Here is a 23,534-nt window from a genome sequence, read left to right on the forward strand (position 1 = left end):
GGATGGGAGCTTGTGCCATGGTCCCCAGGAGATTTGGGGTGCTTTGGGCTCTCTCACTCCTGTTTGAGGTGTTTGACTGCTGTCAGCTCTGACTCCTCGGGGTTGTCCCTGCTTGTCTGGCACTCCCCTGCTCCCCAGTTTCCCCTTCCACCTGGTGAAGTTGACCTCGGGACCCATGGTGGGAGAGGGGCTCTGCTGCTCGTGTGGCCAGGGCACGCATCCCCCTGCACCCCATCCCTTTGGGGCACGTGTAACCATGCACCTAGATCCGAACTCACCCCTGCACCACCTCCTGGATGTGTTTGTGCACCCTTTGTGCATCCTCTCCTCCACCTGTACGCACGCCAGCTGTCCTGGTCACCCTTCCCTGTGCGCACACACGTGTGCATCCACATGCACGCACCCCCGGATCTCCTGCGCCGCCCATCCTAGCTCTGGGACTGCAGCAGCAGAAGGGCACAGGGCAGCTCCTGCAGCCCCCCTGTGCCAGGCTCCAGCAGCCTCCTGCTCACCGTTTCACCCCCCTGCCCGCTTTCACCCCGTTCAGCTCTACAACGAGGAGATCCTGGACCTGTTTGACAGCGCCCGCGACCCCGACGCGCGGCACCGCAAATCCAACATCAAAATCCACGAGGATGCCAGCGGGAGCATCTACACCACCGGCGTCACCTCGCGGCTCATCAGCTCGCAGGACGAGGTGGGTTTGGCACCGGGGGGGCTGCAGAAGGGGGGTCACAGCCAGGGATGCTCTACAAGAGGGGCAAGGCGAGGAGGGAACGGAGCAGAGCAGCCCCAGGGTGGTGCAGGGGGAGGTCGGGGCTGCCCGGTGCCTGTTGGGCTGCTGGAGGATGCTGTCCTAAATCTCTAAAAGGGTGCTCCAAAGGTTTTGTTTCCTCTCTGCCGTGCGTCGTTGCAGCTGATCCAGTGCCTGAAGCAGGGGGCTCTGTCCCGCACCACTGCCAGCACCCAGATGAACGTGCAGAGCTCCCGCTCCCATGCTATTTTCACCATCCACCTGTGCCAGATGAGGGTCTGCGCCCGCCCGGAGCTGGTGAGAAAAGGGGGTCTGGGGAGTCTGTGTCCCCCCCAGCTTTGTGTGGGGATCCCTGGAAAGGGGCAGGGGTTGGAAGTATCATAGAGAGCTGGGTTTTTGTTTTGCTTCTCTCCCGTTACTGCAATTATTAACATTTAGTGGGAGATGAGCAGCCCCGTGCCGGGTGGGGTGACCCACAGCAAGTTTCTGTTGGGATCCTCGAGGGGCTGAGAGCTGAGGGTGGGTGCTCAGGGTTTTGCTGGTGGCTGAATATGGCCGAGAGGGTCTCTGGGTGCTCGGGGGCCATGGCCGTGACCCCTCCACGTGTGCCTGGCTGCAGGTGAACGGGGAGGTGAGCGGCCTCCTGGACGGAGCCCAGCCCCCCACCGAGTACGAGACCCTCACGGCCAAGTTCCATTTCGTCGACCTGGCGGGCTCGGAGAGGCTGAAACGAACGGGTGCTACTGGCGAGAGGGCAAAGGAAGGCATCTCCATCAACTGCGGGCTGGTACGGCCCCGGGCGTGCAAGGGGCAGGGGGAGACGGGGGCTGCGGGGGGCCCTGGGGCACCTTTGGGTCCTGCTCCGGGCTGCTCCAAGCTCCTGAGTTGTTCTCTGTGCCGTGGGTTATGTGGCTTGGCCCTGGATTATCCGTGACCCTAAAGAGCAGTGGTGAGGGCACGGCTTTACTCTGAGGGTGTGGGGTGGGGGTCCAGCTGGGCACAAGGGTGCAAGCCCCCAAAAGCTCCAGGTCTGCTAATTTGAGCTTAAAACCCACTCCGAGGGCAAATGCTGAGCCTGACCTGGGAAGCCTCCGGCTCTGGCAGCCCACAGCACACACCCCAGGCCCCAAACGCCGGCCGTGGGGGTGGCTGTGTTCTCGGCAGGGGCTGAATTTGGGGTGGGGGCTTTGCTTTGTGTTGGCAGCTGGCCCTGGGGAACGTCATCAGCGCCTTGGGAGACCAGAGCAAGAAGGTGGTGCACGTGCCCTACCGGGACTCCAAGCTCACCCGCCTGCTGCAGGATTCCCTCGGGGGCAACAGGTACGGGGGTCCCCCTGCAAATGGGGTGAGGGTCCGTGGGGCTTGGGGAGGTATTTTGGGACTCAAGGGACCCTCGTGGGGTGGGTGCCTCGTGGCAGGCTGAGAGTGACCTCCACTGACCCCAGCCCTCGCCTCCCCCAGCCAAACCATCATGATCGCCTGCGTCAGCCCCTCCGACCGCGACTTCATGGAGACCCTGAACACCCTCAAGTACGCCAACCGGGCTCGCAACATCAAGAACAAGGTGGTGGTGAACCAGGACAAGACCAGCCAGCAGATCAGCGCCCTGCGGGCCGAGATCGCCCGCCTGCAGATGGAGCTGATGGAGTACAAGGCGGTGAGCGCCCGAGCAAAGGCTGCGGGGTGGGATGGAGCCGGGAGCTTCCCCGTGCTTGCATCGGGGTGATTTTAGCCAGCAAGACCCTCCTGCCCACTGTGCCCCCTCCCCTGGTTGTCTCCAGCCCTTTCTCCCAAGGAGGGTGTCCCACCAGCCGGCCGAGCTCTGTTCTGTGCCTTGGTGGCACCGGGGTGTTGGGGAGGTGGCGCGGCACTGAGGAATCGTGAAGCCGGTGCTTTGGCAGCGCTGGTGACGGCTCAGCTCCTGCCCTGCCACCTCGGGCAAGTCTCGTGGGGATGCCGAGGCGGAGCAGAGCCTTGGAGCATCTCTCGCCCTCTGCCCCATGGGTTCAAGCCTTCCTGGTCCTTAGATTTCACCCTTCCCTTGCGTGGATGTGTGTGGGTGCCCGTGTCCCCACGCACCCTGCGCTCAGGGGCTGCCCCCTGTCCCCGCAGGGCAAGCGGGTGATCGGGGAGGACGGCTCGGAGGGCTACAGCGACCTTTTCCGCGAGAACGCCATGCTGCAGAAGGAGAACAGCGCCCTGCGCATGCGGGTAAAAGCCATGCAGGAGGCCATCGATGCCATCAACAACCGGGTCACCCAGCTGATGAGCCAGGAGGCCAACCTCATGCTGGCCAAGGCAGGTGAGGCTGGGCGCACGCGCGGTGCCTTGGGGTCGGGTTGGGACCGTGCCTCGGCTCTTCCCGTGACCCACCCGAGGCTCTGCTCCTCTTCCAGGGGATGGTAACGAAGCTATCGGTGCCCTCATCCAGAATTACATCCGGGAGATCGAAGAGCTGAGGTGAGCCAGGCACCGGGGCTCTCGGCTCGCCGGGGTCCCCAGGCTGGTGGGTGCCGTTGTGGGGTCTGAGCCCGTGCGCTGCGCCCAGCTCCGTGCCTCCAGCATCCTTGGGATGGCTCCTGGACCCCCATGGGGCAGCAGCTGAGACCCCCATGGGGCTGCCGTGGTGCTGCTGTGGCCAGCATCATCCTTTGTGTGGCTGCTGATGGATGGGGGAGATGCTGGGGGGAGCCCCTGGTCTTCCCAAGGGGCTGCTGGCCCCCCAGACCCAGGTCCATCGGTGACCCCGGGGTGCTCCCTGCCCACAGCATCCCGACCTTATAGCCTGAGATGGGTTCCGTGGTGTTTGTCCCTGTCTCACACCACCCCAAACCCTGGGGAGGGTGGCACGTCCCCCCCTTTGACCTCATCCTGTGCCTGCCTTCCCCCAGGACCAAACTCCTGGAGAGCGAATCCATGAACGAGTCCTTGCGGCGCAGCCTCTCGCGCGTCTCTGCCCGGCCCCCCTACTCCGTGGGCTCGTCCCCGGTGCCCGGTTTGGCTGCCCCCGCTGAGACGGAGGCGTCCGATGTCCTGCGCCGGGCCAAGCAGGACCTGGAGCGCCTGAAAAAGAAGGAGAGGAGGCAGCGGAGGAAAAGGTGAGGGCAGCAGCCGTGTGAGGTGAGGCTGCATCCCCCCATCCTACCCAAAGCCACCCGGATAAAACCTGGGTACCTGGGGTCCCCCCTGGCACTGCCCCATCCTCAGTCTCCTTTTTGCCCACTGTGGACACCCAGGGGCTGATTTTCCCAAAGGGAGGTTTGGGGGGGCGGGCCATGGGACCCATCCTGGTGTTGCCCCTTGCTGGGACCCAGCAGCCCCCCCCCTGCTCTCCCCCAGCCCCGAGAAGGAGGCGTTCAAGAAGCGGCCGAAGCTGCAGGACAACGGGGAGGAGACGGACGAGAACGAGGGAGAAGAGGTGAGGGGGGCTTCGTGCTCGTGCCAAGGGGGGGGGGTGGTCACAGAGGGCTGTCGTAGCCCCCCCTGGGAGGGGGACAGAGCCCAGCCTGGCCTCACAAGGAGGCTGGGGGGGTCAGGGGCTTGGTGTGGAGGTAGGAGAAGGAGATTTGGGGGATGCGGTGCTGCGGGGATGGATGGGGCACGGAGCTGCTCCTCGCCATGGGGTGCATGGGGGGGTGTCCAAAAATGATGCCGCAGCGTGGAGGGAAGGGCAAGGCCCCGCTGCGAGCTGAGGTCAGGCACTCGGCTCTTAGGAGGAGGAGGAGGAGCAGGACGAGAGCGGCTGCGAGGAAGAGGATGGGCGCGAGGATGAAGACGAGGACTCGGGCAGCGAAGAGAGCCTGGTGGACTCGGACTCGGACGCGGAGGAGAAGGGTAAAGAGCAGGGGGGTGCGTGCTGGTGTCTGCTGGCACTCAGCTCCAGTCCTGGGAACGGGGGGGGGGAGTCCATGGGGACCCCCGGCCACCTCCTCTCCTGCTTGGAGAAGCCCCAGGGGTGCTGCAGGGGGTGTCCAAGGCTTGTTGGGGTGCTGCCACCCCCCAGGAACCATCAGCTCCCCCTGCTCCTTCCTTGCTCCATGGGGGTGATGCTGTCCCCATCCCTCCTGGCCTGACTGCTCCCCCCTCGTCCCCCAGCCGTGAATTTCCAGGCCGACCTGGCGGATCTGACTTGCGAGATCGAGATCAAGCAGAAGCTGATCGATGAGCTGGAGAACAGCCAGCGGCGCCTGCAGACCCTCAAGCACCAGTACGAGGAGAAGCTGATCCTGCTGCAGAACAAGATCCGGGACACGCAGCTGGAGCGGGACCGGGTCCTGCAGAACCTCAGTGAGAGCCCCCCTCCCCCAGGGGCCCTGTTCCTGCAGCTTTGGGTCCCCGTCCCCCCCCTTTCTGCCCTCCTGGCTCGGGGTCAGTGCATCCAGCAGCCCTAAATGGCACGGCTTTGCTGTCCCTGGGACCCCGAGGCTGTGCGTGTCTCACCGTGGGACACGGAGAGCTCCTGGCCCCACTGGTGCTGGAGAAGACAGAGAAGCAAAGCCCCCTTCTAGTCCCATACACCCCCTAATAGTCCCATACGCCCCTTTCTGGGTGAGCCGAGGTGCTGTGGGGCATGTGGGGACCCCAAAGACCCCACGGCATGGCTGATGCTAGGCTCAGGGGGCTGGCGTGAACCAAGCAGGGTGCTTGTGGCTGAGGGTCCAGACCCACAGCTCCTCCCAGCTCAGCACTTGCCGTGCAACCCCACGGCCCCCATCCTGTGCTCAGCCCCCACCCATCACCCCATCGGGTACCCCATACAGCCCCCAGCCCCTTGCGGGTCGAGGGAAGGCTCCGGCAAGGCGGGCAGGGCGCAGCGAGCCTTGCAAACCCTCCCCGCATGCTCCCCCCAGGCACCATGGAGTGCTACACGGAGGAGAAAGCCAACAAGATCAAGGCTGACTACGAGAAGCGGCTGAAGGAGATGAACCGGGACCTGCAGAAGCTGCAGGCGGCCCAGAAGGAGCACGCTCGCCTGCTCAAGAACCAGTCCCGCTACGAGCGCGAGCTGAGGAAGCTGCAGGCGGAGGTGGCCGAGATGAAGAAGGCGAAGGTACCCGGGCACAGAGGGTACCCCCTTGGGAACAGCCTCGGGGAGGCTTCCGTGGGACCAGCCTGAATCCCTGCCCTGCTCGGGGCAGAAGGGATGGTTTTTGGTCCTGGGGGGGTCACCCTGGTTGCTGGGAGCGCCGGGTGCCCACGCCGTGCCGGTGTTTTTTTTCCCCTCCCCAGGTTGCGCTGATGAAGCAGATGCGGGAGGAGCAGCAGCGGAGGCGGCTGGCGGAGACCAAGAGGAACCGGGAGATCGCGCAGCTCAAGAAGGAGCAGCGGCGCCAGGAGGTGAGGATTCAGCCCTTCTGCGTGTCCCTGCGCTGGGGAGGGGGGGGTTTGTGCTGGTCCGGCACCCCAAGGTGCTCGTAAACACCAGCTGGTGACGCTCGGGGTCCCTCCTGTCCCCGTGGCCTCTTTAGGGGGTGCCAGCCCCCAGCAGGGCTCACCTGGAGGAAAAACTCCCGGGGGCTTCCCGCATCTCCCAGTGCGGTGGTTGGAGATGCTGTGAGCTCCCCACCACGCTCCGGGGGGGGTTGTGCCACCAAAACCAGCCCTGGGGCTGGGAACCTGCTGGCTGATAAAATCAGGAGTGACCCCGCTCGTGCCAAAGCAACTCCTCAAGGTGATGGGGGAGTTTGTGGCCATCGCTGGGGGGTCCGGGCGGTTCTCCTTTCCCCATCAGGAGCCAAATCCTGTCTTTCTCGTGCAGTTCCAGATCCGGGCTCTGGAGTCTCAGAAGCGGCAGCAGGAAATCGTGCTGCGGAGGAAAACCCAGGAGGTGAGGGGGGGGGGACATCTCTGGGGGGGTCCCAGCCAAGCTGTGGCTCAGTGACACCGCCTCACTCTCAGCCTTTTGGGGAGCCGAGGGAGCTGGTGACCGGCTTGGGGTGGGGGACCCCCATCTGACACCCTCGGCCCCTCTTTTGGGCAGGTGTCGGCGCTGCGCCGCCTCGCCAAGCCTATGTCGGACCGGGTGGCGGGCAGGACGAGCCAGAAGCCGCCCATGCTGGACTCGGGCGCTGAGGTCTCGGCCAGCACCACCTCCTCCGAGCCCGAATCCGGCGCCCGCTCCGTCTCCAGCATCGTGCGCCAGTGGAATCGGAAAATCAACAATTTCCTGGGAGACCCCTCGCCTGCTGCCAACGGGGCTCGGCCGCCCAGGTCAGGGCAGGGGCTGTGCGGATGGGTGGGGAGGGGTCCCCGGGGCTCCTGGGGCTGGTTTTAGGCTGGTGGCAGAGGCTTGGAGGGTTTTTTTGGTGTGTTTGGCTGGAGGCAAACCTCCAACGCGAGGCATGAGCTGCATTGGAAGGATCAGGGAGGGTTGGTGTCGGAGCTGGGCAATCCAGAAGTGATGCACCAGAGCTTGGGCATCCTTTTGGGGAAAACCCAGCTTTCCAGAGGCGGTGCAGCCACGTGCCTCTGGTCCCCTCGTGCTGCAGGAAGAAGTTCCCCAAGAAGGGGACGAGCCAGACCTTCAGCAAGGCCGCCCGCCTCAAGTGGCAGTCCCTGGAGCGGCGCATCTTCGACATCGTGATGCAGAGGATGACCATCGTCAACCTGGAGGCCGACATGGAGCGGCTCATCAAGGTGAGGGTGGTGGGCTTGGGGGCGGTGGGCTGGCCGTGCCAGCAGTGCCAAACTCCCTCTTTTTTCCCCCAGAAACGCGAGGAGCTGGCGCTGCTGCAGGAGGCACTGCTGGGCAAGAGGGCGAAGCTGCAGGCGGAGAGCCCCAAGGAGCAGAAGGGGCTGCAGGAGCTGAACGAGGAGATCGAGGTGCTGGGGGCCAACATCGACTACATCAACGACAGCATTTCCGACTGCCAGGCTACCATCATGCAGATCGAGGAGACCAAGGTGGGCACGGAGGGAGCGGGAGGGTCCCCGGGAGGCGAGGGGATCGCCAGGCTGGGGAGGGAACCCGGGCATCCCAGAGCATCCTGCCCCAGGACATGGGAAAGCCGCAGCCTTCCCACGAGGCTGCCGGGTTCTGGTCTCCGTGGGCGTCTGCAAACATTTGTGGGATGCTGGAAAATGCTTGGGAAACCCGGCTTTTTTTTTTTTTTCCCAGAGAAACCCCACGGGTTCTGGTGTCCGGTTTTGGCACCGGGCACGGCGGGGAGACGCGCGGCTCCTCGCCCCCTCTAGCGGCTGCAGCCTGGGCTTGGAGGCTCTGCGCTGTGCCCAGCCTGTCCCTGGCTGTGCCAAATTGTCCCTGATGGTGGCATGAGCCAGGACGGGGTGGCGCTGGTGCAGGACCCGTGGTGCCCGTGCCACCCGTGGTGCCCACATCACCCGACCCTACCTGGCTGCGATGCTCCCCGGTCCCATCCCGTTCCCTCTCCTCCCCTCCCAGGAGGAGCTGGACTCCACGGACACCTCGGTGGTGATCAGCTCCTGCTCCCTGGCCGAAGCCCGGCTGCTGCTGGACAACTTCTTGAAGGCATCCATCGACAAGGTGCGGGCACCTTGGGGGGTCTCGTCCCCCACTTTGGGGTTTTGTCCCGAGCAGCGTGATGATGCTGAGGTGGCTGTGGCTTTTTCCCCATCCTCCAGGGGCTGCAGGTGGCGCAGAAGGAGGCCCAAATCCGGCTGCTGGAGGGGCGCCTGAGGCAGACGGATGTCACCGGCTCCTCGCAGAACCACCTCATCCTGGATGCCCTGAGGGAGAAAGCCGAGTCCCACCCCGAGCTGCAGGCGCTGATCCACAACGTCCAGCAAGGTGGGCACGAGCCCGGGGCCTCCCTTGGGGTCGGGGTCCTCTCCGTGGGGTGAGGGTGGGCTTCCAATGCCATGGAGCACCCAAAGGTGCCACCACTGGCATCGTTGTGCCCCTGGGTGCCGTTCTGGTGGGACGTGGCCCCCTGCACACCGCTCATGTGCCCTCTCCCCTGTGCGCAGAGAACGGCTACACCAGCACGGATGAGGAGGTCTCCGAGTTCAGCCTGGCCTCGGATGGGAGGTGAGCACCCAGCCCCGTGGGGTGGGATGTCCGGGGCCTCTCAGGGGTGGGTTTTGATGAGGAAGTCCCCTCCTGTGCTTTCCCGTGGCCCCTATTCCTTGGAGAGCACAGATGTCTCGTAGACCCCCAGTGGGCGCGAAGATGGGGTTGTTCTTTGGAGAGAGGGAGCTGGGGAGTGTGGGGGGGACCTCAGGGGTCTTGGGGGGGCTGCAGCAGCCTCTCTGAAAGGGGTTCGGCCCTGAGGATCCAGCTCTGCCACCTTCTCCTTGCAGCTTCTCCCAGTCTTTCACCATGAAGGGCTCAGCGAGCCAGGATGACTTCAAGTTCAAGGTGAGCTGGCCTTCCTGCCGCAGGCTATGGGAGGAGGGATGGGGGAAATCGTTGTTTATAGGGCCATGGGGCTCAGCTTTGGGGTCTGCTCTGCAACCTGGCTCTTGGGGAGCCAGCCTTGGGGTACGGCTGGGCTCTGGATGGGGTCAGCTCTCCGTAATCTCCTGGATCTGTGGTCCCCTGGGCACAGAGGTGCAGGGATGGCTTCCAGGTTGGGTGGGCACCCAGGGGGGTGTCCCTGTGCTGGATCCTTTTTAGGCTAAGGTGGAGGGAAGCCCGCTGCCCTGTGCAGGCTGTCAGATTTGTATGGAAAACTGGGAATTTGTCCATCCTCCTGTGGCTGGGGTGCACGAGCTGCTGGCCCTGCAGCTCCCCTGAGCCCCGTGTCCCGTCCTAGGGAGAGCCCAAGCTCTCCGGGCAGATGAAGGCGGTGTCGGCCGAGTGCCTGGGTCCCACGCTGGACATCTCCACCAAGAACATCACCAAGTCCTTGGCGTCCCTCATGGAGATCAAGGAGGACGGGATCAGCTTCTCCATCCGAGACCCCTATTACAAGGAGAAGGTGTCGCGCACCGTCAGCCTGCCCACGCGAGGCAGCACGTTGTGAGCAGGGGGTGCTGGCTCTGGGGGGTGGTGGGGGGGGGCTCCTGGGGATCGGGGCTGGTGGGGGGGGAATCTGTGCCCCATGGCAGAGCAACGAGGGCGAGCCAAAGCCTGCATCCATCCGGGCTTGCCCGTGGTGATGGGTCTCTCCAGAAGGACCCCCTCGTGCTGAGGGTCCAATCCTGGTCCATCCTCGTCCATCCTGGTCCCATCCTGGTCCCCCTGATCCCCCGGGTCCCATCCTGGTCCCCCTGGCTTCCCATCCTTCATGGAGGCTCCTTGGGTTGCCAGAAGTGTCCATGCCCATGAGATGACTCTGATGGTGCCCTGGGGACACCAGGGGAGCCCCTTCCCCGTTTCCTTGGCTGGGGGAGGATGAGGGGCTCAGCACGGAGCAGCTCCCCCCGACGGGGAGGAGAGCAGGCACCCACCGTGCCGTTCTGCTTCCCCCAGCCCCAGGCAATCTCGCGTCTCGGACACGTCGCCGCTCACACGGAGGAAATCCTACGACCGTGGGCAACCCGCCAGGTGAGCTCGGGAGCCAGGGACTCGGTCAGGGGGAGGCTGGGTGGCCCAAATAAGCCGGGAGGGATGCTCTCCAGGCCCTGGGGTGCCGGTATGAGGAAGAGGAGTTTGGCAGGTGCCGCATGAGTAGTCCCCAAATCACGCGTCCCTCTAATCCTTCCTGCCTCAGGCCTCCAGACGTCGGCTTCACGCCCCCCTCGTCCCCCCCCACCCGCCCGCGCAACGACCGCAACGTCTTCTCTCGGCTCACGAGCAACCAGAGCCAGGGCTCGGCCTTGGACAAGTGAGTGTGGGGTTATTTTTTGGGGGGGCTGCATGGTGCTGGACCCGTGCCGTGGCACCGGCGGCACCTACCGGCTCCCACGGCGGGGCACGGGAGCGCAGCACCCGGGTGGGCTCCCTGCTGCCCTCCTGCCACCGTTTTGTCCCCGGCTGCCCCCAGCAGGGGGGAGGTGGGCTGGGGGCTTGCAGGATGCCCAGGGGCTGGCACGGACCCCCCAGAGCTGCTCCAGGTGGCCGCCCACGTCTCGGAGAGCTGCCGGCAGCGCCGTGTCCTGACGGAGATCTGTCCGACCCTCAGTGCCCTCCTGCTCCTCTGCCCTCTCCGTGTGTGCTTCTCTCTCTCCCTCTCTCCTCCTCCTCCTCCTCCTCCTCCTCTCCGTCCTGCGCTGGCTTGGATGCAATAACAATCCCTCCACCTCTGACTCCTCCGCTGCCTCTTCTAGTCTGGGTTTTCTCTCCCGTAATCCTGCTAATTTTCTGCCCCTAGGTCTGATGACAGCGATTCCTCTGTCTCGGAGGTGCTGAGGTATAGACAACTTTCTATTTATTACCCCTCCCTCCTCTCCTCCTCCTCCTCCTCCTCCTCCTCCTCCTCCTCTCTCTCTCTCTCTCCTGAGGTCGCTCTCCCCTGTCCCTGCATGCTCCGCCTGCACCTCGCTGCTCTGCCCCAGCTCCCAGCCCGTGCCTGCTGTCCCCGTGCCGTCCCCTCTGGGCACGGCGCCGTCCCCTGGCTCGGGACCTCGATCCGACCCGTTCCTGCTCCGGATGGCAGCATGCTCCGTGCCACCTGCGGGATGCCCCCGTGCCCCATCCCGTCCCCGGCTCTCCAGCAGGACCGCGCGGTGCTGGGGAAGGGGCTGAGCCGTCCCGCACGCTGCCGGCATGGTTTTTCTTGCAAGCGGCTTCCCGGGAAGCATCTCCCAGTGCCTGGCCGTGCGTCTCCAGCGCCAGGCTCCGGGGCAGAGCTCTTCGCCCTGGAGCACAGCCCGGATGGGGGCAAGGTGCTGCTGGGCATGTCCCGGTGCCACCTCCCATCCACCGGGGGGTTTCCCAGCTCCAGGACCACCTTTCCATCACCCTTTAGGAGTAGCAGCTCCCCAGCACCCTGCTGGTGACACCAGAGGGGTGACACCAGACCCTTTTGTCACCTTGGGTGCTCTGCAGCCAGGCACGAAGCCCCCTGGTACCCTCTCACCCTGGGGATTTGGGGTTTCCACCCATTTGTCACCTCCAGGCTGGCAGGGACACTTAATTAGTTTGTGGTTGTGCCTGCTAATTGGGAAAGGACGATCACGCCCGTGTGATTTCCAAACCCCGATGAACGAGCCCGCAGCCATCCTGGCTAACACGAGCCTTCCGTGGCCCCGGGCCTGCCCTTCCCCAGCCCCGTGCCTCAGTTTCCCTGCTGTAAGAAGAGAGCAGCGCAGCTCGGGGCCACGTTTTGGGGTGGCAGCGGGGAGGAGATGGTGGTGGCCGTGCAGGACAGGGCTGGAGCTGTAGGGTTGTTGGATCTCAGCACCCCGAGCACCTCTGATGCGCTGCCCTCTGCCACCCTTGAGGTTTTAAAAGGAGCAGAGCCCTGACAGGCTGTAAGGAAGCGGGGTGCTGGCTATTAGCATCCTGAAATGTTCATTTATGGCAGAATTTCAGGCCATACAAGGTGCAGTTTATCCCAAACTGCCCCGAGGGATGGTGAGCTGGGTCTCCTGGCTCCCCAGCTCACCGCTAGCGGGGCAGAGGCCGCTGGGCGCCCCCTCTCCCAGCCCTGGGCACCAGGACGGGGGCACCAGGCAGTGGGGAGCTTCCCAGGGTTTCCATAAAGACATTTCCTCGGATGTGCTGGGTTGGGACAGGGGGCCCATCGCCCTGCAGGGTGGTGGAAGATGAAGATGCCTGGGGAGTCCCTGGGACACGTGGTGCCCCCCTGTGCGCACACGCACCCCACCACGCTTCTCCTTTCTCTCCCGTGCAAGGGGCGTCATCAACCCGGTGGGGGGCACCAAGAACGCCCGGACGGCCCCGCTGCAGTGCGTCTCCGTGGCAGAAGGACACACCAAGCCCGTGCTCTGCCTGGATGCCACCGATGAGCTGCTTTTCACCGGCTCCAAAGGTGCGTGAGGGGGCGAGGAGGGCGCTGCCTTGCCAGCAGGTTGGCACGGGGGAATGGGTGGTGTGGTGGGCACCGCGGGGACTCTCCCTCCTGGGCCACGCTCCTGCCCTCAGCATTGAGCTCGTGCTGCCCAGGTTGGCTTTTTTTGCCCTGGGGGGTTCCCTGGGGGCAGTGCTGGGCACGGGGAGTCATCCATGCCCCTTGGGAGACCCCCCCCCCCATGGGCACGTTCGTCCTCCCGCAGACCGCAGCTGCAAGATGTGGAACCTGGTGACGGGGCAGGAGATCGCCTCCCTCAAGGGGCACCCCAACAACGTGGTGTCCATCAAGTACTGCAGCCACACGGGGCTGGTGTTCACCGTGTCCACCTCGTACATCAAGGTGTGGGACATCCGGGACTCGGCCCGCTGCATCCGCACCCTCACGTACGTAGCAGGTTGGGGGGTCCCGGGGGGGTCCCTGGGCACCGGGGGTGTCTTTGGCTCGGCAGAAGCTGGTCCCAGGAGGGGGCTGGGGTGCAAGGATGGAGGGGATCCTCTAGGAGGTGAAGGTCCTGCTGGTCCCGTAGGGCCTTTCCCAATGTGGGATCTTTGGCACCCCAAACCCAGCAGCCCCGTTGGGTTCCTCAGCGGGGTCCCGATCTCTGCCTCCGGTCCCTGACCGTGCCCCATCCATCCATCCATCCTCCTCCTCTCCTTCCCCTAGATCTTCTGGCCAGGTGATCTCTGGGGACGCGTGCGCCGGGACCACCACCCGCACGGTCACCAGCGTGCAGGGGGAGCACCAGATCAACCAGATCGCGCTCAACCCCACCGGCACCACGCTCTACGCCGCCACCGGCAACTCCGTTCGCATCTGGGAGCTGAGCAGGTGAGGGCAGGACGGCTCTCCAGGGGGGGCTTCCCTCTGCTCGGAGGTACCCAAAAGGACCCCCCGGGGAAAGGGAAAGCCTCGTTAGCAGCAGAATAATAATAATAAGGGATTTTGGGACCCAAGGGGTGATGAGCAGCGATGGGGCTCCTCGGGGTGTGAGCGCAGGAGAAGGGGGGACCTTCGCCTGCTGGGGGAAGCTTTTGGGGGAGCTTTTTTGGGAGAGCTGACCCCAGCCCCCGGTCTCTGTAGGCTGCAGCCCGTCGGGAAGCTGAGCGGCCACATCGGGCCCGTGATGTGCCTGACGGTAAACCAGACGGCGAGCAACCACGACCTGGTGGTGACGGGCTCCAAGGATCACTACGTCAAGGTGGGTCCTGGCTGCGCGCTGAGCTCCTGGCACCTCGGGGAGCCCCGGGTCTTGGCAACCCCCCGGTGCCTCCGTGCCCAGATTTCTATTTTCACCTCTGTTTGTGGCTTTTTGTGCATCTCCATGCCTCAAATCTTGCCTTTTGTCCGTGGTAGGGGTGCAGCTTTGGGTGTGGAGGGTTTGTCTCATCCCTCAGGCTCCGTGCCTGGTGCTGGTGCGTTACGGCTGACCCGGATCAGCAGCTTGCCCCGTTCTGCTCACTTCTCCCTGGTGCAGATGCTCTGTGCCGGCTGATTTGCATCCCCAGCACAGGAAAAGCTCACCCCTCTATTTTATTTTTGGCTGTTAGCAGGTTGAGGTGGAGCTGGCACCAGGGGGATGGGGAGGGAGGCAGGGTCCTGCTCTTCTGACAGCTGCGAGCTCTTGGCTCAGCTCGTGGAGAGGTGTAAAAGCTCACCCTGAGTGAAATCCCGGAGTCATCAGGGTTGGAGGAGCCCCCCAGGGTCACCTGCTCCAAGCACCCCCCCACCACTGTCCCCACCGAGCCGTGTCCCCAAGCACCAGCCCCAACCTCTCCTGGAGCCCCCCCAGGGACGGGGACTCCCCCACCTCCCTGGGCAACCCGTCCCAACGCCTGCCCGCTCTGGCTGAGCAGAAATGGCTCCTCATTGCCCACCTCAGAGGTGGTCAATGTTCTCCAACGATGGCCAAGTTCTCCAAGGCAGGACCTCCGTTTATTTCCGCATCCACCTGGGGTCCCTCACCCGCTGTTTTTTTTTTTCCCCCAGGTGTTTGAGATTGCCGAGGGCATGGTGGGCAATATCGGCCCCACTCACAACTTCGAGCCCCCTCACTACGACGGCATCGAGTGCCTGGCCATCCAGGGGGACGTCCTCTTCAGCGGCTCCAGGGACAACGGCATAAAGAAATGGGACCTGGAGCAGCAGGAACTTAGCCAGGTCTGGGGGGTCCTCAGGGTGACGTGGGGCAGAGCAGCAGTGCTGGGGGGGGGGATTGGGGGAAGGTTCGGGGCATGGTGCTGGTGTCCTGTGCTGAACACACCTGGAGGGCACCCCTGGAATATGGCAGTGCCTGTGCCAGGTGTCTCCGTACCCCCAAAAACACGTGTGTGTGTGGATTGGCACCCAGCATTGCCAATTCCCCTCGGCACGCAGGCTTTGCAGCATCGATTGCTGGGTTCCACTCTGAAAACAGGATTAGTGCCCCCCACCCAGGGGGCAAACCGAGCTCTGGGTCTCAGATCCATCCCCTCGGTGTCCTAACTCCAGCTTTTGGAGGTCAGCCCTGGGGTGATGCTGATCGGAGCCCCTCAAGCTGTGCGCACGAGGCTTTTTTGGGGCTGCAGGTGATGCTGATCGTCACCTCCGCTCTGTCCCCGTGCGTGCAGCAAATCCCCAACGCGCACAAAGACTGGGTCTGCGCCCTGGCCTTCATCCCCGGCCGCCCCATGGTGCTGAGCGCCTGCCGAGGAGGCGTGATCAAGGTGTGGAACGTGGATAACTTCACCCCGGTGGGGGAGATCAAGGGGCACGACAGCCCCATCAATGCCATCTGCACCAACTCCAAGCACATCTTCACCGCCTCCAGGTGAGCCGCGGGCTTTCCGCGCCCCCCGCAGCCCCTGGGGAGGTGGGAAGCCCCCTGGGTTGACCTGGCATCCCTGGGCTTTGGGGGATGGGGGGGGCTGCAGGGAGCAGGGAGGGAGGGAAGGGGGGGGTCTCGCAGCTTTCCAGTCCCTGCACTCCTCATCTCATCTTGCCCCTCTCAGTCCGTCCCCTGCCTGCGTGCTGGCGCTGCCCTGGGTTATCCCCCCGGGCAGGGACCCCTCTTCCCCGGGGCTGGGCACCCCAAGCTGCTCTCGGGGAGCAAATTGGCAGCAAGACTCTGATGTCCTCTTTTCGACCATGTCCCTTTTCTCCCTTCCTTTTTTCTGTCTCTCTCTGTCTCTCCTCCTCCCCACCTCCCATCTGTGCCACAGCGACTGCCGGGTAAAGTTATGGAATTACGTGCCTGGGCTCACCCCTTGCCTTCCACGACGCGTCCTTGCCATAAAGGGCCGTGCTACTAGTCTGCCTTGACCCTCCTGCTCTCTCTTGACTCTCTCTTGCTCATGCACTCTTCTTCTGTCTTTTTCCTTTCTCTCCATCTCTTTCTCGCTGTTGCTTGCTTTTGCTCCTCTCTCTCTTTCTCTCTTTCTCTCTGGTCTGAGCTGCTTCTTAACGGTATGAAACTCTTTTGCGTTTTTTCCCCACTTGATAAATCTTTGCTAGGAGTGACTCAGCCCCTTGGTCCCCGTCGTGCCCCCGCGTTGTTTTTGGTTTTGGTTTTCTTTTTTTCCTTTTTTCTCTCGCCCGGTGCCCACATCTGCTGTGGCAGCCACGGCCTGCCCGCACCCTTGCATGGAGACGGGGCCACCCCGAAGCGAACCCGTGCCCGGGGGGGCACCCAGCTCAGCAGCTCCCTGCAGCATCACTTCGACCTAGCCAGAGCTCATCCGAGGGGTGCAGGGGTCCCGCTGTCAGGGTCCCCACTCCCCTTTGTCCCCGTTCCCTGCCCGTGGGGTGAGCTGGAGGCTGAGCCCCACCGGGTCCGCCTGCTCCCCAAACCAACCCGGGCGTCCTCGCGCCGAGGGGAAGGAGCTTGGGGAGAGCCCTGGGGGCTGCATGATGCCAGGGGCTGGGGGTGGAGGACGTTCTCCTGGTGGTGCCAAGCCCCCTGCCCCTCTCACGCCGCCCCCTCTCGCCCTTTTATTTCTCAGCGACCTGACAGTGAAGCTCTGGAGCGGGAGGAGGTTGCCCGCTGGGTCCAACTAGGGGCTGCAAAGGACTGGAAGGTGGGACAGGAGGGGGACAGCCGGGTACCTCGCCCTTGCTATCGAGACCTCGTCATCGACAGGAGCTCAGCCCAGGGATGGGATTTGTTGTGGCTGGCCCGCCGGGGTGGATGAGGCCCCACCTGGTACTTTGAGCACTGATTTTTTTTCCCTGTGAAGAGGCAGCTCCGTGGAGCACCGGCAGCTCCACCTCCCCTCCTGCTGCGCTTTCTCGATGGTTTTCCACTGACCAGGAAACTTCGTCTCCCTTCTCGCCCACCCTGCTGTACTGCTGCTGTCAGGACTCCGAGAGGTTGGAGTCCAGGCTGAGCTCCCAAAGGAATTTGGAGACACCGAATTCCCTCCTGTCCCTGTGGCTTCCCGCAGCCTCCACCTGGATGTGCTCCTTTGGTCCCTCTTGGCTCCGGGGCTGGTTCCTGCAGGAGTCTTTCTCCATTCCCCAGTCTCGAGGCCGTTTGGGGTCTGCTGGCCAGGACCAGAGCACGGAGGGGCTGCTTCTTCGGAGACGGTACTTGTGGGATGGCCCCGTGCTGCGATGGGGTCTGCAGGAGGATTTCCAGGCAGCTCCATCAGCCCCCAGCCTCAGCCTGTCCCACCCGGCTCGCCCTGCGCATCCCTGCTGTGCCTGGTGAGCCCGGGCAGCTCTCCGTCCATCGCACGACTTCCAGCCCCAGCTGCTGCATTTCCTCGTGGCGATCTGTGAAAATCTCTGAGCCAAAATCAGCAGACCCCAGCTCCACTCTGCGGCGGGGAAAGGGGTCTCAGCAGGCATCCCTGAAGCCTTTTAACCCCTCTCGAGCTCAGGACCCCAAGCGAGACCAGAAGTTCCTGGCTGAAGAAGCCGAGGCTGGGTTTTGTTGCCCCGATGCCCGTCTCATTTTGGCACAGCTGGGAGCTGGAGGCTCTCAACGCCCCCCTCTCAGCCCCTTTACTGGGGAGGGACCAGCTCGGTTTTGCCCCCCGAGCCCTGGGGTGCCGGCGATGGGGCTCAGTACCAGGAGTGGGGTGAGGATGGGGTCGGCTGCTGAGGCTGGCACAAATCCCCCACTCCCTGCACACTTGAAGGACAATCCTGCAGGGGCTGATCTTGCACAGTTTGCTCCATCCAGGAGTGAGATCCTGAGGATTCAGCCTCTGCAGCTACCCTCCTCCTCCTCCTCCTCCCCTGGTCTAAGGGTCGGCCAGGCTCTGGTCCCATGCTGGAGCTTTGATTTCTCCCTCCCCTGGTCCCTTGGGCCGTCCCCTGCCCCATGCCAGGCTTTGTGGGATGGCCGAGGAGACCCCAGGAGCGGTGCCCTCTCCTCCCCTGCTCTCACCTCACTTTTGTCGCAGAAGAAGCAGCTTTTGGACTCGGACTTATGGATTTCCCTACGTGATCCCACCGGTGCTGAACTGGGATCTCAGAGGCCGGGGGCTCCAGGACCTGCCCCATAAAGCACAGACCATTTTCCCTCTCCTTCCTGCAACCACAGCCAGCCCCGAGTCCTTTGCCACCAGCCCTCGTTGAAACCTCTCCAGGCGGAGCGTGGCGATTCCTCCTCATCCCGAAGCACAGGAGCATCTCTACTGACTTGAAAAGGATTTTTTTTTGTGGGTTTTTGGGAAAAAAAAAAAAAAAAGCAACAAAACAATCCTGCTGGCATGCCTCGGTGGAGGGCACGATGCCGTGCCACCCTGCCCGGGACAGTGCCAAGAGGCACAAGGGCCCCATGGCCACCCCATAGCGCACAGAGGTACGGAGCTGGAGGCCGTGATGCCCCCTAAGCCTGTCTCGGAGAGGGTTTCCCTGCTCCTCAATACCTTTTTTTTTTTTGGGATGTGTGTGTCTGTGTGGCTGCAGCTCGGTGCATCGGTGCCAAGATCTGCCAGCGCCTGCCCTAAAACCTCGCGCTGCTGGGATCAGTGAAGGGGCGCCCTGTTGGGGTGATTTGGGGTCAGATCTGCCTCGCCTTGCTCTCCAGTTTCCCCCCTCCACGTAGGCTGCGGGTTCCTGCTTGGCTTCCCAGGGCTGGGGGGCTGGATCCTGGCTGATGCTGAGCCCCCCCGGCTGCAGCCTGGAGGTGCAGGGAGCTGGGGAGCACGGCACAGCAGCGAGGGGGCAGAGGGGGGGTCCGTGAAGCAGGAGGTGACGGTGATCCCATATTGTGTGTGTGTGTGTGTCATAGTCCCTGCGTGGGTTGTTTTTTTGGGGTGTTTGATCTGGTTTAGCTACCTCACGGTGCAAGCTGGGTGCTGTCGTCGTTGGGTTTCGTCGGGGGGGGGGGGGTGATGGGGTGGGGGGTGGTGGGTGGGGGTTGAAGTTTGGATTTCTCTGCCTTCCGTCCTCGTCGTTCTGATTTCGATGCTTGAGTTTGTCCCAAAGACGTGTGCCCTCACCTGCACCTCACTGCATTTCTGAGCCCCCTCCCTGGGCAGCTCAGCACCCCAATTCCCCCCCCAGCTCCCCGTTCTGCTCCAGTTTTCCTGCTGAGATCCGGCTCTGGATGCTGGAGGATGCTCACAGCGGGGCTCTGCCTCCATCCCAGTAGTTATGGGGTTGATCTGCAGCCTGGCACGGATCCCTCCTGTCCCTTTGGGGGGATGGAGAGCATCCTCTGCAGGGCTGATCAGCCTCCATCCCCGTCCCTGTGCTCGCAGCTGGGTTCTGGGGGTGCAAAATCTCCTTGGGGTGATGGCACCTAAAGCACAGGGTGGGCACGGGCTGCTCCTCGTCCCTCTTTTCCTGAGCCCTGGGCGCAGGGAGCGGTGCTTTCACCTCTGCCCAGGGTGGAGGTGGTCTGCGAGAGAGGGGGAGCCCCCTGTGTAATGTCTATTTTATTGTTTCCCTCCCCAAAATGTAGCTGAGCCTAGATCCCGTCCCAGGCACTGAACCCAAACTGGGGCATCTCCAGGGCCCCCGGTTCTCCCCTCATGGGAGAACTGCACCATAGGGTTTTGGGGGGGCTCGTGGCTCCTAGCCCTACCCCCAGCTCTGGGGGGCAGGTCCCCCAAACCCTAAAGCACAAGGTCCCACCCTGCTGGGGGTCTGGCAAGGGGGGAGCTCTTACCCTTTGCTCCTTCAGCTCTGCCCGTGGGCAGCATCCCTGCGGGCACCGCCGGGTTTTGGGGTGCGCGTTCCCAAATTCACCACCTTGTCCTGGTCCCGGGGGACGGTGCCTGCAGGCTCAGGCTGGGGCCGTGGTTTTGGATACACCGGGGGTGTAGGGTAAGGACAGGGCTGCAGGTGAGGGGTGGAGGAGAAGCCAGAGACCCCCCCTTTTTTTTAATATCCCTTTGCACTGTGCTGGGTGCTCCCCTGGGGGTCTATGTGGGGGTCTCTGAGCCTTCCCCCAGCCCCTCCATCGCAGGGACAGCTCAGAGCTGCCTTCACACCACCCACCTCGTGTTCCTTCTCCCTCGGTGCCTTGGTTTGTGCCCGGGGGGGTTGAAGCTGGGTGCTGCTGGTCCCTCGCTCCTGGATCTCCTCCCTCCAGCACACAGGGGCCGGCTCCAGCTCCAGCCTGGAGCTGAGCTTTGCACAGCAGGGATGGAGATGACGCAGGAGCCCCAAAGTGCCAGGCCCCCAAACCACTGTGAGCCCCCCCCGGGGAGCCCGGACCCCATCTCCCTGCTCTTACAGCACAAATTTTTTGGGGGGGTTGGGGTGCTGTGTCCCAGCCTGCGAGCAGCTGGAGCACCAGGGCTTGGGGCTGCTCCCCAGCACCTCGCAGCTTTTGGGGTCCCAGCCCTGGTCCCACAGAGCCACCGCCTGCCCCCAGGGTGTCCTCCCCGTGCCCCCCTTCCCCATCCCATGTTGGGATGGGGCCCAGGTACGATCCCACGGAGCACTTGCCTTGTCGCTGCTGCTTTGCTCCATCCTGCAGGCACCGTGCCCCCCCCCAGAGCCCCCTTCTCCCTTTGTGGGGAGCAGGGAAGGGGTCCCCCAGCCCCAACCCCCCCCGTGCTGCTCCAGCTGTAAGCAGGAGGGAGCCCAGCACAGCACTGACACCCCCTCCAAAGCCTTGTTCCTAAAAAACCCATTGCCCTGCGCCTTCCTCCTGCCCTGGGGGGCTCGTCCCCATCTCCCCCAGGACCTGCACCAGGATGGGGCCAGCCCTGCGCCTGCTCCATCGCCCCTTCCCGCTGCACAAATCACAAGCAGCAGGTGCCTTTTCTTGCTCGGAGCTGTCGTTGAGGCCAGCTCTCCTGAAGGCTTCTTTTTTTTCTTCTTTTTCCTCTCTGCTGAGCTGTGCGGCCCAGCCCTGGGGTCTGGGTTTGTTGGAGGACAAGGCGTGTGTATATATTTTGTACCTCGATGTGTTCCTGTAAATAGTGTAAGTTATTTCGGTCTCATGATGTACATGTTGGTTTGGTTTTGTTTTTTTTTGTTTTTTTTTTCAATGGATGTGTTTGGTCCTGGCCTTTTTGTCTTCACGAATAAAGTGTTCTGAAACCACCGGGGCGAAGCCTCCCAGGGGATGAGCAGAGCTGGGACCTGCCTGGGCTGATGGGTGGGGGGCCCGTGGGGTGCAGGGGTGCTGCCGGGGCCCTTCTGCTCCTGCCCAGCTCCTGCGTCCTCAGGGGCACCGAGTGCTCAGGGGCACAGTGTGGGTGCTGTGGGGCTCCCTGGGTTCTCCCCCAGGATCTCAAGCTGGAGGAAGCACCTCCCTGGTGAGGAGGAGGAGGATGGGAGCACCTCGTTGTCCTGCTGCAGGTCCCCAGGATGAGGTGGCACCAAGTGCCAGCACGCAGGGATGTCCCCACGGCTATGGGCATGGGTATCTCGGGTGCCTCCAGCCTGTGCTGGTCCCCATGGTCCTGCCCATTCCAGGGGGACCTGGGGGACAGGGGACAAAGCTCTGGAGGGACAAGAGGCTTTGCAGGAGGATCTAGCATGAAAAACACCAAAGGAAAAGGCTGTTGGGTGCCGCACCCAGCACTGGGTGATGCTGGGCACAGGCACAGCTCAGCGGGAGGGACCTGGGGGTGCTCAGCACCAGCCCGCAGCGTGTCCTGGAAGGTGTGCACAATGTAAAGGGGATGTGAAGGGGATTGTTATTTACTACACAGCTGGTAAAAGCTGGAAGGTGTGGAAGATGTGTCCTGGAAGAAGAGGCTGGGGGGGTCTGGGCTGGAGGCGAGGTGGCTCCGAGCGCCCTCGGTGCTCTCCTCCCCGGGACCGATGCTGGCACCGAGCTGCACGGGGGGGTTCAGATGTGACAACAGGAGAACAATTCTTTACACTGAGGGTGGTGAGATGCTGGAAGAGGCTTCCTAGCGTGGTGGTTGATGTCCTGTGCCTGGCAGCATCGATAACCTGCTTCAGCTGCTGTTAGCCCCGCAGTGCGCAGGGGGACTTGGAGAGCTCTGCGCATCCGTTCCGCCTCACCTGCCCCAACCCCAGTTCTCCCAGGACACCGGGCAGCCGTGGCACGACCCCTGTGTCCCAGCCCGGCTGCCCAGGGTCACCTCCCCGAGCCCGGTGTCCCCAGGAGCGGGTGGCTTTGGGGACAGCCGGCAGGTGGCAGCCCCGGCTGCGGGACCGCGGGGCGCGGCGGAGCTGCTGGGGCTGGGGTCAGAGGGGTCCTCGCCCGGCCCCGAGGGTTGGGGGGGCTGGGGAGGGGGCTGCGGGCAAAGGGAGGGGATGGGGATGAATTTGGGGAGCCGCTCTGGGGGGTCAGAGGTTGCTCTGGGAGGTGGGGAGGAGAAGTGGCTGCAGGGAGGGGATGGAGATGGATCGTGTCCCTGGAGATGGGATGGTGTCCCCAAGCTGGGACCATGTCCCCGAACTGGGATCTTGTCCCTGGAGCTGGGATCGTGTCCCCAAACTGGGATCTTGTCCCCAAGCCGTGCCCGTGTCCCCTGGGACACAGGGATGAAGGCAAGGCCTGGGGGTGGCACAGGGCAGGAGGTGACCCCAGCACCAGCCCGCGGTGCCCGTGGAGGTGACAGATGGTGGCACCAAGCTGTGACCCCTGAGGCTGTTGGGCAGCCAACCCCCCCAGGGCAGGGGGGGGGGGGGGCTGTGAGCTGCACCCCAAAATGTGCAGGGCAGCACCTCAGCCCCAGCAGCCTCCACTTTCTCTTTCCCAGTGGCACTGGTTAGACTGGTCAGATGGAGCAGCTGGGTGCTGGGAGGTGCTGGTGCTGGGCTGTGCCCGCACCCACCAACTTGGGAGCAGCCCCTCCTGGCACCCATCCTGCACCCTCCATGGGGCACCCCATGTGGGCTGGGGGTCCCTCCTGGCCACGGGTGGCCCAACACAGAGCTCATCCTGAGAGTGGTGCCAGCTCTGGGGGGGCTGCGCTGGGGGGTGGTGTTACAGCTACCCCAAACCACCCCCATTTGCTCAGAGCTCCTGAGGGCTCCTGGTGCTCCGTGCCTGCCCCTTCTCCCCCCAGCTTGGGGCACCGCAGACCCGCCGTGTCCCTGCTTTGGGGCTGCAGAAAAAGCTCCCCCGGGGGCAGGTTTCTAAGCACAACGCTGGAAACCCAGCCTGGCAGTGGGGTCCCTGGGCACTGCGGGGTCACAGCACGCAGGGTTTCAGGCTCTGCGTGCGCCCAGCACCGGCGTATCCCCCGGTGATGCTGGTTTACCAAAGGATGGAGCCAGCAGGGGCTGATCCCCGCCGTGGGGACGTCCCTGCACGCTGCAGGATGCTGTGCCCGGGAAACAAAAGGGCCTGGCAGCGCCCAGCACTCGTGACGGTGCCATGCAGGAATGAAGCTGGGGCAGGTGAGCAGCTCGCACGGCCCGGTGCCTCCCGGAGAGCAGGCTGGCCCCGGGGCCACCGCACGGCCCCACAGGGACCTGACCGCAGGGATGGGGCCACAGCATCCACGTCTGCA

The 23,534-nt window shown here is 63.8% G+C and overlaps 1 protein-coding gene across 4 annotated transcripts in view; it reads left to right on the top strand.

Annotated features, from left to right (window-relative positions):
- KIF21B (kinesin family member 21B) overlaps window positions 1–17,843 on the top strand; it is a 29,620-nt gene extending 11,777 nt beyond the window's left edge. Inside the window, exons 4-36 of one of the 4 annotated variants that reach the window (XR_011805077.1) lie at window positions 548–697; window positions 917–1,051; window positions 1,374–1,541; window positions 1,959–2,074; window positions 2,216–2,411; window positions 2,867–3,056; window positions 3,151–3,214; window positions 3,646–3,852; window positions 4,094–4,172; window positions 4,468–4,588; window positions 4,850–5,041; window positions 5,605–5,804; window positions 5,984–6,091; window positions 6,513–6,581; window positions 6,735–6,964; window positions 7,243–7,390; window positions 7,463–7,657; window positions 8,157–8,258; window positions 8,357–8,522; window positions 8,702–8,762; window positions 9,035–9,092; window positions 9,490–9,695; window positions 10,149–10,223; window positions 10,390–10,503; window positions 10,990–11,028; window positions 12,476–12,612; window positions 12,857–13,037; window positions 13,318–13,482; window positions 13,735–13,852; window positions 14,641–14,811; window positions 15,261–15,460; window positions 15,852–16,095; window positions 16,632–17,843. Coding sequence is in view for 2 of the 4 variants with exons in the window: in XM_038168288.2 (XP_038024216.1) it covers window positions 548–697; window positions 917–1,051; window positions 1,374–1,541; window positions 1,959–2,074; window positions 2,216–2,411; window positions 2,867–3,056; window positions 3,151–3,214; window positions 3,646–3,852; window positions 4,094–4,172; window positions 4,468–4,588; window positions 4,850–5,041; window positions 5,605–5,804; window positions 5,984–6,091; window positions 6,513–6,581; window positions 6,735–6,964; window positions 7,243–7,390; window positions 7,463–7,657; window positions 8,157–8,258; window positions 8,357–8,522; window positions 8,702–8,762; window positions 9,035–9,092; window positions 9,490–9,695; window positions 10,149–10,223; window positions 10,390–10,503; window positions 10,990–11,028; window positions 12,476–12,612; window positions 12,857–13,037; window positions 13,318–13,482; window positions 13,735–13,852; window positions 14,641–14,811; window positions 15,261–15,460; window positions 16,632–16,686 (4,416 nt within the window). In the remaining 2 variants the exon portion in view is untranslated. The remainder of the gene's footprint in view (window positions 1–547; window positions 698–916; window positions 1,052–1,373; window positions 1,542–1,958; window positions 2,075–2,215; window positions 2,412–2,866; window positions 3,057–3,150; window positions 3,215–3,645; window positions 3,853–4,093; window positions 4,173–4,467; window positions 4,589–4,849; window positions 5,042–5,604; window positions 5,805–5,983; window positions 6,092–6,512; window positions 6,582–6,734; window positions 6,965–7,242; window positions 7,391–7,462; window positions 7,658–8,156; window positions 8,259–8,356; window positions 8,523–8,701; window positions 8,763–9,034; window positions 9,093–9,489; window positions 9,696–10,148; window positions 10,224–10,389; window positions 10,504–10,989; window positions 11,029–12,475; window positions 12,613–12,856; window positions 13,038–13,317; window positions 13,483–13,734; window positions 13,853–14,640; window positions 14,812–15,260; window positions 15,461–15,851; window positions 16,096–16,631) is intronic. The other 3 variants (XR_011805078.1, XM_038168288.2, XM_072028376.1) reach the window with 3 other exon arrangements.
- The last annotated feature ends 5,691 nt before the right edge of the window (window positions 17,844–23,534 follow it).

Source organism: Anas platyrhynchos, chromosome 27, assembly GCF_047663525.1.
Source record: "Anas platyrhynchos isolate ZD024472 breed Pekin duck chromosome 27, IASCAAS_PekinDuck_T2T, whole genome shotgun sequence".
Lineage (NCBI taxonomy): Eukaryota > Metazoa > Chordata > Aves > Anseriformes > Anatidae > Anas > Anas platyrhynchos.